This window comes from Eublepharis macularius, chromosome 8 (genome assembly GCF_028583425.1).
Source record: "Eublepharis macularius isolate TG4126 chromosome 8, MPM_Emac_v1.0, whole genome shotgun sequence".
NCBI lineage: Eukaryota > Metazoa > Chordata > Lepidosauria > Squamata > Eublepharidae > Eublepharis > Eublepharis macularius.
In genome coordinates, this window is record NC_072797.1 from 80,968,024 (window position 1) to 80,986,232 (window position 18,209).

Here is an 18,209-nt window from a genome sequence, read left to right on the forward strand (position 1 = left end):
TGCTTTCATCCATAATTAGGGTTGCCAGTCCCCTGCAGGGGGTGGGGTATCCCCTGCTCTCACCCTCCACCCCCGCTCCCCTGGCTGGTGGGGGGGGGAATGCACCTCCTGAAATATGCTCCTGGGCCACACGGCACACTCCCGCAACCCAATTCAGGCTCCACAGCAGCTGGATTTGGGCCAAATTGGGCTGCTGCGGAGCTCAGGAGCACTCCAAGGCCCCTCGCACTGCTTGGCAGTGCTGCTGCACAGTGCAGCAGCCCGATTCGGCCTCCTGCTGAGCGTGGGAGCTCTCCTAAAGTGGCCTGTGGCCTGTGCGGTGAAGTCACTTTCTGGAAGTGACATCATTGTGCAGGCCAGGAGTGTGAGAGGAGAGATCACAAGGTAACTGCCAGGCCTCCCACCGAGGGATAGGGGGACTTGGCAACCCTATCCATAATCCGTAATAACTTTCCAATATTTCAGTAGGAACACTGAATAATTTTACTGAATACTATTTATGCTGCTAGCATTGTAAACTAAAATGGTGGAGTGTGTGTGTATGTATGAAAAAAAATGTACTTCTGCTTCTTCAACTTGTATACAAGTCTGAGACTATATTCAAACCAGAGTTCATTGGAATTGTTAAGGAATATTTATTTAACTTGTACTGACCCTATACCAAAAGTCCCTGAGATGGGTTACTTAAAATAAAATAAAAATACTATACTCTAAATGAAAAATACAAGCTAGGCCACCTAGGAAAACCTAAAAAGTAACAGCTGGAGTATACTTTAAGCGTACCTACACTACATAGCTTTTTCTCTTTTCTCCATCTGAATTCTGCTGTGCTACAGGAACCATTTGAAGATGGATATGCAAATGGAGAAGAAGGAACTCCTACTGGAGAAGCTACTGCCACTTATGCTGCTGAAAGTAAAGGGGTTGTCAAATTTGGCTGGATCAAAGGTGTATTGGTGAGTAGAACTCTGCTGTTTTATCCATACAAGTTATTCTGTAATTCTCTTCATCTGCTCTTTATTTTTAAAAGATTGAAGCAACAATTAAGTATGACTCTTAGCAGGATCTATTATTTTGATTTTTTCCCCTCTGCTCTACTATATCCTAAAGTGGATCAGGACTTTGACGGATGGTCACTATTCCTTTCTTTCTTGGATAATGGAGTTCTTTCTAGAAGGTTGGAAATAGCAGTCTTAAGAACACTGAATAGAAAGTAAATAACATTTATCTTATTGAGAGTTACTTCTGAGGCATATGTTTAGAATTGGAATGTGAAGCTAAGGCTGTATGACTATTAATAACAAAAAGTCTTGCAGACATCTTAATACTAATTCATGGTATATATGTAATAAGCAGCTGTTCTGCATAAAAGCTTCCATAGTTTACAGTTTTAACTGGAATTGTGTTTTCAGGGGACATGGGGAGAAATCTATGGGCCCATATGGGTTATTTAGAATAAACTGATGTTCAGTAAGATATATAGGTTTCCCTACAAAATCAGAACATTCATCACCTATCAGATAGTGTTCACGTCTTACTATTCAACACATGTATTGTTTCTTTTTTTTATGAAGCCACCAATTTAACTGAACAAACTTTTTCTTTCTCAAGCAATAAATCAGGTTCACAGCATTATCATATTTTGCTTATTTTTTAGAACTTAACTGCATGTAGAAACATGAACAGAAATGTTTAAGATGGGCACAGTTCGGGTTATCGGAATCGCTTCAGTATGCTTTGTAATGATTCGGGGCATACCGAAGTGAGACTCCCCCCTCCCCCCTGAGCCCCTCTTCCCCCACCCCCACCCCACTTACCTTTTCAAAAGGCTGGAGCAGGCGCCTCCCACAGCTGCGGCGGCCAGTAGAGCTGCAGCCGGCGCCTCCGCCACCCGTGCCACTGCTTCTGCCGCTGCAGTGGCCAGCAGGGCAGTGGGGAAGGCCGCAGCTGGCACCTCTGCTGCCTGCGCCGCAGCTTCCACTGCTGTCAGGATGTCCTAGGTAAGTGGGATGTTGGTGGGAGGGAGCCCTTTAAAAAGGCCCTGAAGCTTCCCAAAGTGACCCGAATCGCCTTGGGAAGCTTTGATTCAGCATTTCCAAATTGGGGCGATCATACTGGCCCTGATTAGGAAATACTGAATCTTTATGAATCGGGCTTGGTTCGGGGGTTTTTTCTGAACCGGGAACCCGAAGCGCGCTGCACACCCCTAGTAAATACAGTGCTGCAAAATATGGAAGAACATAAAGCACAAAGATTTAAAGTAATACAAGCCTACAGCATATAGGAATTTTAAATGCCTCATATTGTAGACTATTTTACGTAGTTACAATATAATAATTAGAAAGCATTTATAGGAAGTTGAAACACCATAGAACAGTAGTCTTAAATCTTTGAAGTATTTCACTCATCAGTTTTAAATAGAAAATATTTCACAAAGAGTTTTTCAGTGTTCCTTAAAGTAATTTGGATAAGCTTTTGTATTTATTGTTCCCTTTTGGAAAAAAGGTAATTTGGTTCCGGGAACCTGATCTGCCTTCCTGTCCGCCCCGCCCCCCCCCAGCCTCCACCTAGAGTTCAGTTGTCTACTTTGAAGCAGGTCCCACTGAGTTCAATGGAATTTATTCCTTGGCAACTGAGTTTTAGAGTTGGAAAGTTGATCATTTCCTTTGATCCCCAGTTTCTATTGATATAGCAGTTACCTTCTTTCCATATAGCATATGTGTTATGGATATTTGTGGTGTTATTTTAAGAAAAGCGAGCTATATATTACAGCACTTCAACCAACCCTCAACTGGGTACTGATCTAGGAATGGACAAATTGGGTAGGGGAGGTGCAAGTTACCTTGGCAGGCCACAATAAATGACTTGTTGGGCTCTTTTCTGCTTACTAGCTACCAGGCTGGTGGAGAGTTGTTGAAATTTTTGGGCTGCACTAGTATCAGACTTCCACTTTGACCCTGTGACAAAAACTCTTCTATAGCTGCCGCAATTGGTATAGTCATTAAAAAGATATATTTAATAATGACTTTGCTTTTATGCCATAGGTACGATGCATGCTGAATATATGGGGTGTAATGCTCTTTATTAGACTGTCCTGGATTGTAGGACAGGCTGGGATAGGTAAGTGTAACCAAAAAGTAAAACACATTTTGTGTACTTTTTTGTGTGTCAACAGTGTTTACAACTTGTAAAAATGGAGGGAATTTGAATGGTAAAGATGGCGATGTGAGTATGGCCATGATATTCATCTACCCCGTGTTACTTCAGCTGAGAATCATAGTGTGTGCAGCTTGGTGTCTCTTGTGCTTCTTCGCATCACAGCAGTATCTATTTCTTGTATGTCATTCCTTCAGTGGTAGAAACCAAAAGGAAACAGGGTAGTACGCATAAGAGCAGGTGGACCGTATCTGATCAATGATTAGTGTAGTCCAGCATCCTGTTTCATATGGTGCCCATAGAAGGCCTACAATCAAGGCACAGAGGCCAGAACCCTGCCCTGGTTCCACTGGTATTTGGAGGCTTACTCAGATGAATATGGAGGTTACATTTAGACATCATGGCTAATAACTATTGATGGGCATATTCTCCATGAATTTATCTCATTCCTTTATAGAAAATCAACTGCAGCTACTGGCCATCAGCACATCCTGTGGCAGTGAATTCCACAAGAAAATTAGTTGTTGGATGAATTAGTATTTTCTCTTGACTGTCCTGAATCTACTCCCCATCAACTTCAGGGCAAAGGTGGTGGCTTAGTGCAAAACGTCTGCTTTGTATACAGAAGGCCCTAGGCTTAACTGCCAGCATTTCCAGTTAAAAGGATCAGATGGTAGGTGATCATAGAATCATAGAGTTGGAAGGGGCCATACAGACCATCTAGTCCAACCCCCTGCCCAGTGCAGGATCAGCCTAAAGCATCTCTGACAAGTATTCATCCAGCTTCTTCTTGAAAACTGCCAGTGAGGGGGAGCTCACCACCTCCCTAGGCAGGGGAGGTGAAAGACCTCTGCCTGAGAGCCACTCCTAGTTGGAATACACAGTATTGACCTTGATAAACCAACTCAGTGTAAGGCAGCTTCTTGTATTCATTGGGTGCCTGGAAATTAAAGGAGAGGAAGGAGAAGTTCTCTGTTCACTTTCTCACCCCCTGCCTAATCTAACAAACCTCCACCCACCCACTCCCTTGTTACTTTTAAACTAAAAAGTCTCAAACTCCTTAGCCTTTACATGAGGGGAAGGTGCTCCAAACCCCTGAAATTTTATTGCCCATTTCTGCACCTTTTCTAGTGTTTTACAATATCCTTTTTCACACATGGTGATCAGAATTATGTATATTATTTGAAATGTGGCTTCTCTATAAAGCAGTATAGGGCATTAAAATACTGCCTGTTTTGTTTTCAACACTTGCATAATAACCCCTGGCACCGCATTGAGTCTTTTCACCACAGCTGCACACTAAACCAGTGACTTCCTCAAGCTATCTACTGTGACCCCAAATCTCTCTCTGGATCAGTCGCTGCCAGTTCCAAATCTCCTCTATGGTGGATTTCTAGAGCAAGATTTTGAAAGCAGGCAATTTTCCCTTCCATTTTTTGGAAATTAGCAGCTACTATAGTGTTCACAAAGATGAAGTATGCCCTTTTCCTTCAGATGTACTCTGATTTCAGGATTGTGCACTGAACATTGATGCATTATTTGGTGAATAGGTGATCTCATACATGTTTATTATGCTTTAAGCATAAATGTTTAATTCTTTCAACTGAAATTCAATTGAAATTTTTAACTGTTTAAAATATCAGTATTTGTTCAATAATATATTTGTTTTAAGAAAATTATAATTCCTGTTACTGATCACATCCTCCTTTTTCTCCTTACAGGACTGTCAGTGTTAGTCATTGCAATGGCCACTGTTGTGACTACTATCACAGGCTTGTCAACATCAGCAATAGCCACCAATGGCTTTGTGAGAGGAGGTAACAACAAATTTGCTACATATATCAATGCCTATATTTATCTTAGAGCATGCAAGTTCATCTTACGTCTGTATCAGGAAGTCTAACAGTATTGTGCGAAAGTACTTAATAAATGACATTAAAAAACACTAGTTTGGTGCAATCACATAAGTTGTGCATCCGCAATTACATTGTCACTTGAGTCACTTGAGCAGTGAACCAGTCCTGGGAGTACTCCTTGTTTACAATGTTATCTTCCCTCTTAAATCAGCAAGGGAAGTGCATGTCCCTTCTGTTTGAAATCTGCTGCACATGTAGTCCAAGACAAGTTACTATTCAAGTCTGAACTTGCAGCGGCAGCCAAGAGCATGCACGTACTATATGTACACGTGTAATATATTCAGTAGATTCTTTGTATTTATCCACTATAAACACTTTGTATTTATCCACTATCTTGAAACTTACTGCACCCCCTTCTCTCTGCAGGAGGAGCATATTATCTGATTTCAAGAAGCTTGGGTCCTGAATTTGGTGGTGCCATAGGGTTGATCTTTGCGTTTGCTAATGCAGTTGCTGTAGCCATGTATGTCGTTGGCTTTGCAGAGACAGTTGTAGAACTGCTAAAGGTAAACTAATTGTTATAGTTCACTTGTAATCATAGTGAAATAAAATCAGTTTTCTGCTTCATTGGATTGGAATGATGCGTGTACTTGTCAAATTCATTGTAAATTGTGATACACGATATGTGTCATTGTGTTGAGATGATAGGTAAATGATCTTGGCTTTGACACTTTGAAAAGCAGTAGGCAAAATGTAGGATGCAACCAAACTTGAATCAAGGAACTGTGGCTTAGTGTTTATTCTTTTAAAATTTAAATTATAGCCTGTGAAATTAGTTCTGTAAAGCCCATAAAGACTGTAGTCCTGATCTTCTCTAATAACTGCTCCCTGTGCTAGATGTCCAAAAAGCTTTGAAACTAAGGAAGGCATTTGGGATTTGCTGTTCTAAGGAAAAGTTCCATCTGTTGGGCCAAGTGTAAGCTCCTTATATGAATCTTAAACTGGTCTTTGGTTCCTAGCCTCTAACTACGCTTTTGATTTTCTTGGGCTAGATGGGCTAGAAAGTATGGAGTCCTAAACAGGGTGTTCAACCATTAAAATGTTCAGTTTCCCCCAATTCAGATTGAAAAGAATGTTTTAACTTTCAACTAAATGTTAAGGTTTATTTCAGGTGACCATCCAAACTATGGCCTTGAGGATCATGAAAAAACCCTTGAGCTTCTGTACACTTTCTCCCTCTTTTCCACAGCTTTTATTTTTCAGTTTCCTTTACAGAGCTAATTGTAGTTTCTTGTAAAGCATCTATTGATTAATTGTAGATAGCACTTGCTCTCCAAGACAGAACAATGTATTAAATCATCAGGTTGGAGGGAAAGTGCTAAGCAAAATTTTCTAATTTGGATGCACATGGAAGAGTGAAGCCACATATCCAGGGAAGGAAGGCAGCATAGAACTCTGTCTCCCCCCCCCCCCAAATCATCCAAACTATGGCTTAAAGGATCGTTTTAAGACTAGTTCAATAACCACTCAAAACTCATTAATATTCTTACTGTAAAAGTCATATTTAATCAGTTTGAATTGTTGTTAAAATAATACAATAGTAAAGAATTCCAGAAAAAATAGATGCAGAGGAGTTAGCCGTGTTAGTCTGTAGTAGGAAAATAAAAAAAGAGTCCAGTAGCACCTTTAAGACTAACCAACTTTATTGTAGCATAAGCTTTCGAGAATCACGGAATCACAGTTCTCTTCGTCAGATGCACTAATACTTGCACTAATATTTTTTTAAGAGAATTTGTTGATCATTTCTAATCATTGATGCGTTTTTCTTCACATGTTCATCCAAAGGTGACTTTTATAGCAAGAAGGAAAACTCAATTTTAGCAGAGGGTTGGCTTTTTAATATACATGTATATGTGTGTATGGCTTAGCAACAAAAGAACAGCAAGTATAATGCCACTGTAAAAGTATAGTACAGCCACATTTACACAGTATTTGGTCCAGTCCTATTTAAACCATGTAAAAAAGAATGTCATAGAATTTAAGAGTACAGAAAAGTAAATAGTCTGCAATCTTAAGCATGTCGAGGACAGATCATGTTTAACTTGTTTCTAAGTAAACATATGATAGGATTAAAGCCAGTGTTTTGTAGTGGTAAGAGGGACTAGGATCTGGGAGAACCAAGTTCAGAGATCCCTTCTCTGCCATGAAGCTTGCTGGATCACCCTGGCCAGTCTCTCTCAGCCTAACCTGTCTCACTGGGTGGCTGTCAGGATAAAATGGAGGAGAACGATGCATTTGAAAAAGTATGAATATTGGAGAGGGCCCATGGGAGAGATTTTTTTCAGCCCTTTTGCATAATTTGAGAACTCAAGGTTGCTCACTTTTAAGTTGATTAGTAATAAGTTCAGGACAGATTAAAAAAAAAAACCCAACCCCCTGCTTCTCACACAACTGTAGATTCTCACAGGCTTAGCTTTAAAAAGATTAGAAAATCCATGAATTATTTATTTGTCCAAGCCTGTTGGTCATAATAGTTAGATAGAGCTTCTATGTTCAGAGGGTGGTGTCTCCCTGATCAGCATATGCTTGGAGCAAGCTGGGGTTGACTGTTACCTTTATGCTTGATTTGGTAACTTCTGACTAGTTGCTGCTCAGATTTCTGGAGCTGCTGAACCTATTCAAGATTTCCAGTTCTAGAACCTTTTTGCTTCTTGTTCTTTCATGATTTCCTGGGAGATAGTTTCCTTTTGTTTCTTTCTCCGTTGTTGGAGGACAGGCACTCTCTCTCATCCCCTAAATAATCTGCTGAGCCTTTGATTCCTGAACCACTTCCTTTTAAATTGCTACTAGCTTCAGGGGCTGTGGATTCATTTCAGATCCAAGACAGCTGAGGGATGTGGGTTCAGTTTGAGTTAACTAGATAAACTTTTGTTCTCAGGTTTTGTTCAACTCCTTGTCCCTAAAGGTCAAATATATGTGAGTAACGAATGGGCTTTGCTTTGTAAATCATGCTCAGGGGAGTATTGGGTTTTATTTCTGTGTTCAACACAACTGTATGGTAACAGTTTGGTTAAACCCACTGAAGAAATCTTAAGGAATTTGATATCTGGTGTTGGAAATTTAGCCAAATTGACAGTCTGTGCATTTTTTTCCACTTTCCGTTAAAATTAATAAGTTCCTTGACCATATCTTTAGTAAACAGTATGTTAAAATTAATAAGTTCCTTGACCATATCTTTAGTAAACAGTATGTTGCATATAACTTAAAATCTTTTCATAGGAGCATGGTGTAGTTATGTTGGATGGAACAAATGACATCAGAATTATAGGAGCGATCACAGTTGTTGCTTTGTTGGGCATCTCTGTAGCAGGAATGGAATGGGAAGCTAAAGTAAGTATAATGTTAAAAACATTTAATGTTGTGAGAGAAGAAATAATGAAGAATCTGCAAATTCATTTTAAAGAAATGTTGAAGGATCATACATTGGAATTCAGGCCTTAACATGCACTTTTATGGCTGCAGGATATTATTGCAATAACTGGACTTGAGATTATAATAGAGCTATCAGGTGAAGGATTCTTGAAATAGGCGCTTAATGCAGTAATTAAAGTTTAGAGGTGCTGCTAATACCTGATTTTTGATTGTGAAGCAAAAAAATTTGTCTGTAGCAAAGGCAAAAAAACCCCTCTGCAATAAAGGCAGGAATATTGCGTGGGGAATCCCATGAAGGCAGGCCTGTGTTTTTGAATAGATGCTGAACTGTGAATGTGAATCACAATAGTTTGTACAATAACTGTTTGGCTCCTTAAAGACTAACTTTCCAAGTCCATGAAAGTTTATGTTGGAATAAAACTAAAGCCAAATGAACTCTAGTCCATAAAATTTTGTGTTGGAATAAAACTTTTGTAGTCTTTAAGGTGCCACAAGACAAAAATATTTATATATTCTGCAACAAATGAACCTATTATTATTTGGGAAACGTATACCTTGTATATGAGGTTTACCTATCTACTTTTGCAGATAATCTGAACATGAAGTGTTGGTGTTAAGGATAGTAAAAAAAAAAGTGCATATCCAAAGTTACTGTGCGTATGTAATATGTATCAGTTCCTGTTTTGTGGGTTTTTATTCATATGGTCATCTAACATAAAGCTTTTAATGGCATAAAGGAAGTCATGCTTTCAAATGGTTTGGTGTCCCTGTGGATAAGCTGCCATGCAGAGGTGATGTTAAACAGGCTCAATATGATTTAAAAAACTTTCTTCCCTCTTTTAGATTTGGAATGTTTTAAATATCAGGAATACTTGAGGGATGCTGCAAAATAAAATGAATGAAAGAGCTCTTCCAGTATAGTTTCATAACAGCAGTAAAATCACTTGATATTTCTAACAGTGAAATTGGGGAGAAATGCCATAGATATGAATAAGTGTCACAGGATTTTAAATATCCTTTCATTTTAATTTATCTTGCATGAGGTGTGGTATGAGGCCCCAGGGCCATGAACCACAGTGTATAGCCATTGTGTAGCTGTGTTGTCAAGGAGTAGTTAGCACTCAAGAAATACAGAGGTTGCCTCTTTTATTGCTTATCTCAATTCCAGTCACCAGTTCCAATGTTAATGGTCACCCTGTAGCCTGGCTGGTTTATTCCTTATTACCTCCACTTGCATTCACTCGGGCCCCAGTTCTGCTTTTCTCCAGTGAGGTGTTTCACCAGGTCTTGGTAACTTCTAGCTTTGGCCGCCACCTCTTCTGATAGGGTTAATGCTTGATAGGGTTAATGCTTGATAGGGTTAATGCCACCCAGACCTAAGGCCAGCAGTGGTAGTTGCCTCTTAGCCAGGAATGGTGCTTTACTGGTCCAAGGGTATCTTGTGTCTCTGCTGACCATAGAGAGCTCCAGCCTGGATGGCTACTCTCCTTCCCTGCTCCTAGCTGGTCCTAGCCAGCTGCATCCTCCCCAGCTCCTTCAGTGGGGCCTTTTTATCCTTCCATACAAGCCCAGTTCCGGCTGCCATGTGCATACTCCTGAGCAGTTCTTCTCCCAAGGAGACCTTTGCCCTTGTAGATCTGACTTCTGTTGGAAATTAGCCATAGTTGGCCTTCCTTCCATGTCCTTGCAGACCGACATATCACCTCCGTCTGTGGTTTTTTACTGTGCTGCTGGCATGGTTAGGGCAGGGTGACTTAAAATTCAGAGGCAAAATTTATCATAATGTTCTCGGTTTGATGTACTTTTTTTGTTTTTACTTTAGTGCATGTCACTTTCTCAGTATAGTCTTAGAAAAAGAACTAATATATAAAGTTGCTCCTGGCCTTTAAGGTCTATTTTGCAGATACTTTTGAGCAAACAATATCTTCCAAGCAAAATTAAATGACTTGGAAAGTAATGTGTTAAATTAGTGATTTTGATGATGACTTCTAAAATTACAGGCACAGATTGTTCTGCTGGTGATCCTGTTGCTAGCTATTGCTGACTTTATCATAGGAACATTTATTCCATTAGAGATCAAGAAGCCCAGAGGCTTCTTTGGCTACAAAGGTAAGAGTAGTGTTAAATACCTTTTCAATGAATTTGTAACTGGCAGTTGTTGTCTACAACACCTTGATCTTTTGTATGTTATTATTGGCTGCCCTGTGTTACTTTAAAAAGTGGTAATAGAACATGCTTTTTTCAGTGCTATATTTAACTTTAATTATAAGACTAACTCATTTGAGAATGTCTTGTGTATTTCATTTTTTCCTTCTGGGCTTGCTCTAGAACAGATGAAGAATAAGATTACAGTTCTAGTGCATGAGTTATTGTTCACATGAGCGTTGACCTTTAATGTTACATCTTCCTGGAAGACTTAAGGCAGTCCAAAGAACACTTTCCTCGGAGTAAGCCCCATTGAATAAGATTCTTCTTGAGATTGTTCCCTATGGTTACAATCCTATGCAGACAACTGTTAGTACGTCCCCATTGAAATCAGAGTAAACTAGACATGCATAGAAAAGTAATCTTCAGATCCTATGTAGCACACACACATATATGCCTTGCCTTCTCCTCACTTTTCATCTAAATCCTTCCTTCACACACGGGTACCAGCCTGAGTCAGAAAAACGGCCCTTGGCTGCACAACCACCCTCTGGCAGCCATGAAGCTTTAGGAAAAGAAAAAGGAAGTTAGGAAGCAGTCTGCTGCTGCCATGTTGCCAGTTGCCAACATTCTGGAGTCTTAGCTTAATCACTGCTGAGGTGATTTTCTTCACTATTTAAAACTTGCCATATTGTACAAGCTGAAACCTGCAGAAGCCAGCTAGCGTAACCTAGATATGGAAGTAGACAACTCTTGACATGTGTAACACACAGGTAATGCCAGTTTCTGAAATACTTCTCTTGGGGGACAGGATACCAAGGAATAGTTTGGGTGTGTGTGGAATTGCAGGTCTCTTGCAGGAGATGGATTGGTGAAAATATCACACACATACACACACGCGCGCGCCCTTGTGACCATGGCAATCTAAGCAGGATCCAAGCCTTATGGGGGTGGGGGACTTTAACTGTGAATATCACTTGCCTGCTTTAGAGCTGTACTGTGACAGTAATTATACTGGCTTAGAAAATATAAATGCTTAGAAAAAAAGCAAGTGTGAGACCTTTCATTTAACATACCACACTTCTTCTGTATTTGTAGTTCCACACTGCAACGTTTTTGCACTGCTATAGGATTCCTTTTATACACATGTGGAATTCAAACAGTAGCTCCACGCAGCACATAATACAGCACTGTATTCCTCATAAAAAGCCATTTACATGTGTCTTTTCTAAAGTAAGTCCTCTTCAGCAGAGATTTTAGATTTGCCTTCACTGTTCCTTTTGCTTTTAGTCTAATTTATTATTATTAGAGATGGGTACGAACCATATGGTTCGTCAAATTTCATGAACAATGAACTTTCATGGACTGCTCCTCCCCCCCCCCCCCCGGTTCGTGAACTGGTTCGTTTGGTTTGTGAAAACGTCACATCCAGGTAAGGAAATGGCCACTTCCGGGCCAGCAGAAGGTCACTTCTGGGTCAGCAGAAGGTCTGCAGGAAGTCCATCCCCTGTTGCCTGCATCAGGCTGTCTGCAGTGACGAACCAAAAAATGAACCAAACGAACCAGCCTAAAGTTCGTTCGTGGTGGTTCATCAGAAATGGGATCTGACGAACCAGTGGTTCGCAAACCACGAACCGGCCTGGTTTAGTCATTAATTTTGGTTCGTACCCATCTCTAATTATTATTATTGATAATATTTACAGCAGCTTGTTATTATTGCTGCTACTCTTAGGGAGGCTTAAATACTACTTTCCCCTTTATAGTCAGCTAAAATCACTGCTCATTCTTTGAAAAATTCAGGAAAGCTGCCAGCCAGCCAGCCACGAAGGAGCAGGAATTAATTTTGCTGAAAGTAAGTGGAAGGAAGGACAATTTTTAAAGGACGGTAGCTCTAAGGAATCCCAATAATTTGTCTTCCTGAAACAACTTGGCACTACAACTGAATACTTAAGTTAAAAAAAATCACAACAAATAAGGCTTCGGGGGGGGGGGGGGCAAATGCCATCAAAGAAAATACTGCAATGTTACTGTATGGCAGGGATGTCTGGATTCTCCTTAAAAATGAGTAAAAATATTATTTGTTTAGCTGTTACATCTTAAGCCTAGTCACCATACAGTGGCTTGATTTGGTCTTCATTTTTTTCCACTTGCTTAAGTGTAGAATGAGTTATGAGAGCCAGTGGTTAACAGTGTGGGACTCTAATCTGGAGAACTGGGCTTGATTTCCCACTCCTCCACTTGAAGCCAGCTGGGTGACCTTGGGTCAGTCACAGCTTCTAGGAGCTCTCTCAGCCCCACCCACCTCACAGGGTGATTATTGTTGTAGGGATAATAATTGCATACTTTGTAAACCGCTCTGAGTGGGCGTTAAGTTGTCCTGAAGGGCGATATATAAATCAAATGTTGTTGTTATTATCCGAAACACAATCAACATTGTTGTTGTTGTTGTTGTTATTTATGTGTTTGAATATATGTCTTTTGGATGTTTCTTTCTAACAGCTGAAATATTTTCTGAGAATTTTGGGCCAGATTTCCGAGATGGAGAAAGTTTCTTTTCAGTATTTGCTATATTTTTCCCAGCTGCAACAGGCATTCTAGCTGGTGCCAATATCTCAGGTGATCTTGCGGTAAGTGTTCATGTGTATTTTTGTTCTGTTGCTTAATTATTCAGTTTAAACCATTTATTGAATTTAAAAATTGGCTGAATTTTTTCTTTCAGGATCCTCAATCAGCCATACCTAAAGGGACACTCTTGGCCATCTTAATTACTACAGTGGTTTACATAGGAATTGCAGTATCTGTAGGTAAATGACTAACTTTTTGTTTATTATTTCATATCATGTTAACATATTGTTGAAGCTGTATATTTTGGTGGAATGCATAGTAACCTTTACAGTTATATGTTTGGTTGTGTTCAGAAGATAGGTCCATTCACTGGTCTCTATGTATCAATTTTTTTTATGTTTTATTGAATATTGATTAAAAATACTGGAAATATATCAGCTATGTCAGCAGGATGAATGTTTAAAAGTTTATCTTCTTCCTGTGCTATTATAAAAATAACCATTCCTTTTCCAGCAGCTGTAAAGCTGCTTTACAACCATTGTGTTTAGTCATCTTCAACTTTTTCTTCTACTTTTCTCAAGAAGATGTATTTGGCTTTAACACATTTTAGAAGAAGAGAACAAACGCACAAAATATAAATAGCCAGGAAGAATAGTAGATGAGCAGGTAAATTGACATCTAGGTATTCTGAAAACTGATTTTAAGAATTTTCAAAGATTCTTTCAAAGCTTTGACTTATTTTATAAGGAAATTGTGCCTTAGAAACCAAATCTACCAATTTTGTTACCCTGGTTTGGGCTTTTGGGGTAGGAGGATCTCCTTGATTTTCCAAGCTTCTTGTACCAGCCTTTTTGCAATACTGGAATTAAACTTACTAAGAACCATTTGTGTACAGTATGGGAATACAGTCTATTAATTTTTCATGGATTCTCTGGAACAGGAAGAGCTCAGGGTTAATTAACTTCCTTAGCTATTTGTGACCACAAACTTTTTGGGACTCTGCAGGACCATTTACATACAAGTGAAATGAGCCTTGTTTTGTCCACATCTCTAGTATTTTGAGTTAGCAGAAAAGTTTAGCTTAATGAGAGATGATAGGCAATTAGTGATATATTTACAAGTACTCCTTTGGGCAGCCTGCCATTTTACAAAGTGGTAGGAAAACTAATCTGCTACTGACCCAAACTTAGCTCAAAACAATAGTAATTTTCATCTCATGCTTGCCATAATTATGTTTGTCAAGAGACTGCCAAATAGTGGGTGGAAACAAATGTTATTTATTCATTTATTCCTTACTCTTCTTCATAATGGGGACTCAGTGGCTTACAGCACCCCCCCTTTCAATTGTTATCCTTATAACAACCCTATGAGGTAGGTTGGGCTGAGTGTGTGACTTGCCCAAAGTCACCCGGAAAGCTTTTATGGGAAAGTGAGGATTTGAACCTGGGTGTCCTAATCTGACTCTCTGCTTGCTAACAGTACACTGGCACAGTGCTAACTTTGTAGTCCACTATAAAAGTGATTTTCACATTGTTCTTGACTTTCTTCTGAGTAAGCAGAACTTTATAGGCAGACGTGTGGTATGTTCTTTATGCCCTTTTTAGATACAGCTACAGATCTGGATGAGACACTGCCATATTATTTAACACTAGGAGGAAAGAGAATTGTCTCCCTTATACACTATTTTCTACTTGCCAGTTTTGATTGCTAATTAGAAAGATTTTTTTATTTATCTTGTATGAACTAAACAGTTTTAAATTGCACAGTTGAGGATACTGGTCATATTCTGGAAATCTTTAAAGAGCTTGGGAGCAGCATGTTTTTGTAAGAATCCAGTTTGCTTACATCCCTGTTCAGAATAGGGTAGATACTGTGAGCTTTACGAGGAACCTTGCCTGTAATTTCTAAAGTTTCTTATCACTTGAATGCTCAGTTTAGTTTTTAACATGATGGTTTTTGTTTAAGTGCTACAGATTGATACAGAGAAATACATGCTTTTAAAGCATCCACTGTTGTGATTGTTGGGTCTAAGTAGAATAAAAGATTTAGTCGCTGCATTTATTTTGAGCTGGCATTTTAGAAATCAGATTAATTTTGGTACTGTACTAATGTAATTGGCCTTTCCTCTTTTCCCTTCCCTCTTAGCTGCCCTTGGTCACATGATAGGTATCATTCCCAGGACCTTCCTGTCATTGCTTTTTTAAAAAGTTAATCTGCAGATCAGTAAAAGCAAAGGAGAATTCCTTTAATTCAGTCTCTGCAAGTAATTTAATAAGATAACTTTACTTTACTCCTTCATTAGCACCAGTAGTTCAATTAACATGTTTTTTTTAAATAATAAATTGACTGCATCAATTCAGTGTATGCTTGTTCATAAAGAAGTCCTTCTGGATTTAAATGGAGACTCTAAAATAAAAATGTACATATGAAATACTTAACAACAAGTAAGAATCTTTAAAATAACTGCAAGTGGAACAAATTGAAATCTCTGTCAAAACTTTATGAAACATGTTATGATAAAGTCATGAGTACTCTAAAGTTCTAATTTTCCAGTCTGAGAGAAACAAGACCTAATAACAGTTTATGCCAAAACAGAACTGTGTGATTTGTTCAGTACTGTCAGGGCCTGTTAGCAGACCTAATGGCTCCGACAGAGTCTACTGTATTTCCATATTTCATTAGGCATAACAGCTTGTAAATGAACAATGCCAGTTCATAGTTGGTTGACAGATCAGAGAAGAAATGTTTTGTTTTACATTTCACTTGCTTTTAAAATGAGGAGATTTGGCTGTTCTTTTGCAGTTTAAAATGCTCAGAAGATTCACCACAGATTAATTAGGCAGTTTGGACACGCTTTCTGCATGTTACTGAAATATAACAGTCAGTTTGAGGTCATTTTGCTTAGAGTTGACAGATTATGGCTTGTCCCCAAACGGGGTGAATTCTAACAGCTGAGATTGTTGTCTTCTGTTTGTCAAGAAAGTTGCCTCTAAGATGTAGATTGCCTAAGTAAACTATGAAAAAAACCAATTAACTTTTGTAGCTCACCCTTCTCTAGCATCATAGTAAATGTATATAGATAGGATGCGGCCCTCCCGGTCAGCCTGCAAGGCTGCTGTACCGGGGGCCAGGTTTGCTGCCACGGAAGATAAAAGGCAGCTTGCTTTCCCGGGCATCCGGGCATTGGCTGCGGGGTGGAGCATCGGGCTTATTAGCCTGCTCTGCCTCTCCAGCCCTCAGTTGGCATTTTGTGCTCGGCCCACCCACCTCTCCCCACATGCAGTGCAGGATTAGCTGGTCGCTGTTGATGAGGGCCAGGTAGGAATTTTTTCTTCTTCCCTAATTGGCTCACTGGGGAGTTGTTTTTCGCCTACCTTGCACTGCGGGAAAGTTTAACTGGTGGTGCAGTGGTGATGTAAATAGGTTGGCCACAGGCAGGATAGGTTAAATGAGCGGGCCCGGTGACCCCCTTGGCACATTTTCTTTAGGCGGGAATAGGGGTCTGTAAGGGGTGACCGCCTGGTGGGACCCCTGGACAAGACTGCCCCCAGGCTCCACGGCTGGTGGGGGTTGGTGCTTTAAAGGGTAACCAGTTGCCTGGCTGCCGGGTCCCAGCCATCCTTTGGATGGAACACCCCCGAGGCAGTGGGGGCTCACCCGGACAGGTCAAGGCAGAGGTCCAGGGAGACCCCAGGGTTTGACCAGTACCGCAGTTAGATCCCTTGCCACATTGACAGGATATGTATTTAATAAAGTGACCCTTGTTAAATCCCAATCTGGTCTCTGCCTTTGATTTCGACTGGGGGAGCAAATAGATATTGCCTGCTTACAAATACATAAACAATATTTTGTTGAACATAAACTTTAGTTGCTCAGCATTTATCATGTTAATTTTATACAGGCATGTGTCTCTTGTTTTCAGACTACAAATTATAGCATTTTAGCAGGTGTGATAAGTCTTCAGTTAGTTCAAACAAAATGAATACCTTGAATATGTGCCTGGCTTTGAAATTGTCACATTCTTAATATATTATATGCTTAGGGCTTTCTTTACTTTTTCTTATTTTCTATGTACTAATATTGCATATTTCTTCATATTTGTGAGGGCTAATAGTTTTGTGATAGTTGAGAATCACATGGTTTCAGCAAGAGTTGTGAACAATAGATACTTATATTTATCAATTCTATTTTAAATGTTCCTAGTGCAAAAAAAATGCCTTTTTTTCTTACAGAGTTATGGCTGTAAAACTACTTCTGTAACTACTTGAGTCTTAGCTAAATTTGAGGGTGCAAGTTTATGTGTGTACATCTAGTAAATATTTAGACAAATCCTTCTTTCCTCAAGTACATAAAATAAGTGCAATGTAGTTGTTTTTACTATTCAAAGGATGATTACTTCCTCACTCTATTCTAGGTGCTTGTGTTGTTCGAGATGCTACTGGGAGTTTCAATGACACAATTATAAATGAGCTAACAAATTGCACTACTGCAGCTTGCAAGCTGAAGTTTGACTTCTCTTCCTGTGAAAAGACCAGATGCCATTATGGGCTAATGAACAACTTCCAGGTAAGCGAGGACTTTTCTAAATGCCATCAGGTACTATATATTTATAGTTGATGTGTGACTAGGGAAACAAGTTTTTAGCAGAGTAAAAAAAATGTGTGAGAGAGGCATTGCTTCTCAAGATGCGTACTACTTTTACTCTACAGTTACTTCTGGTCAAATAGGCTTTTGAAAGATGTAATTCTGCAATAGCTGTTTAAGAAAAGTATCTGAAATAGATTTTTCCTGTTAAAATATATAGAGAAGGATACTGCTTGCTTCAGTAACATCACTGCACATTGTTTCTTCCTATTGCAGAAACATCACTAAAGCAAGTAAAGCTGTGTAACCGCTGCTTTGATCAATGGATTGCTCACATTTTCATTTTTCCTTTTCCATTCTCAGAAGGTCTTGTAATGGCTTTCAGGCTTCTTTAAAACTTGTATTTAGCCCATTACTTGTGCTACATTCAGTAGTTATGAGAAGTACTAACAAAACATAATATTTTATTAT

At 39.4% G+C, this 18,209-nt stretch overlaps 1 protein-coding gene across 1 annotated transcript in view; it reads left to right on the forward strand.

Annotated features, from left to right (window-relative positions):
* SLC12A2 (solute carrier family 12 member 2) overlaps positions 1-18,209 on the forward strand; it is a 62,699-nt gene that overhangs the window by 15,950 nt on the left and 28,540 nt on the right. The window contains exons 2-10 of the mRNA XM_054986327.1: positions 837-956; positions 3,045-3,120; positions 4,878-4,973; positions 5,439-5,578; positions 8,292-8,402; positions 10,445-10,553; positions 13,089-13,216; positions 13,309-13,393; positions 17,569-17,720. Coding sequence (XP_054842302.1) covers positions 837-956; positions 3,045-3,120; positions 4,878-4,973; positions 5,439-5,578; positions 8,292-8,402; positions 10,445-10,553; positions 13,089-13,216; positions 13,309-13,393; positions 17,569-17,720 — 1,017 coding nt within the window. The remainder of the gene's footprint in view (positions 1-836; positions 957-3,044; positions 3,121-4,877; positions 4,974-5,438; positions 5,579-8,291; positions 8,403-10,444; positions 10,554-13,088; positions 13,217-13,308; positions 13,394-17,568; positions 17,721-18,209) is intronic.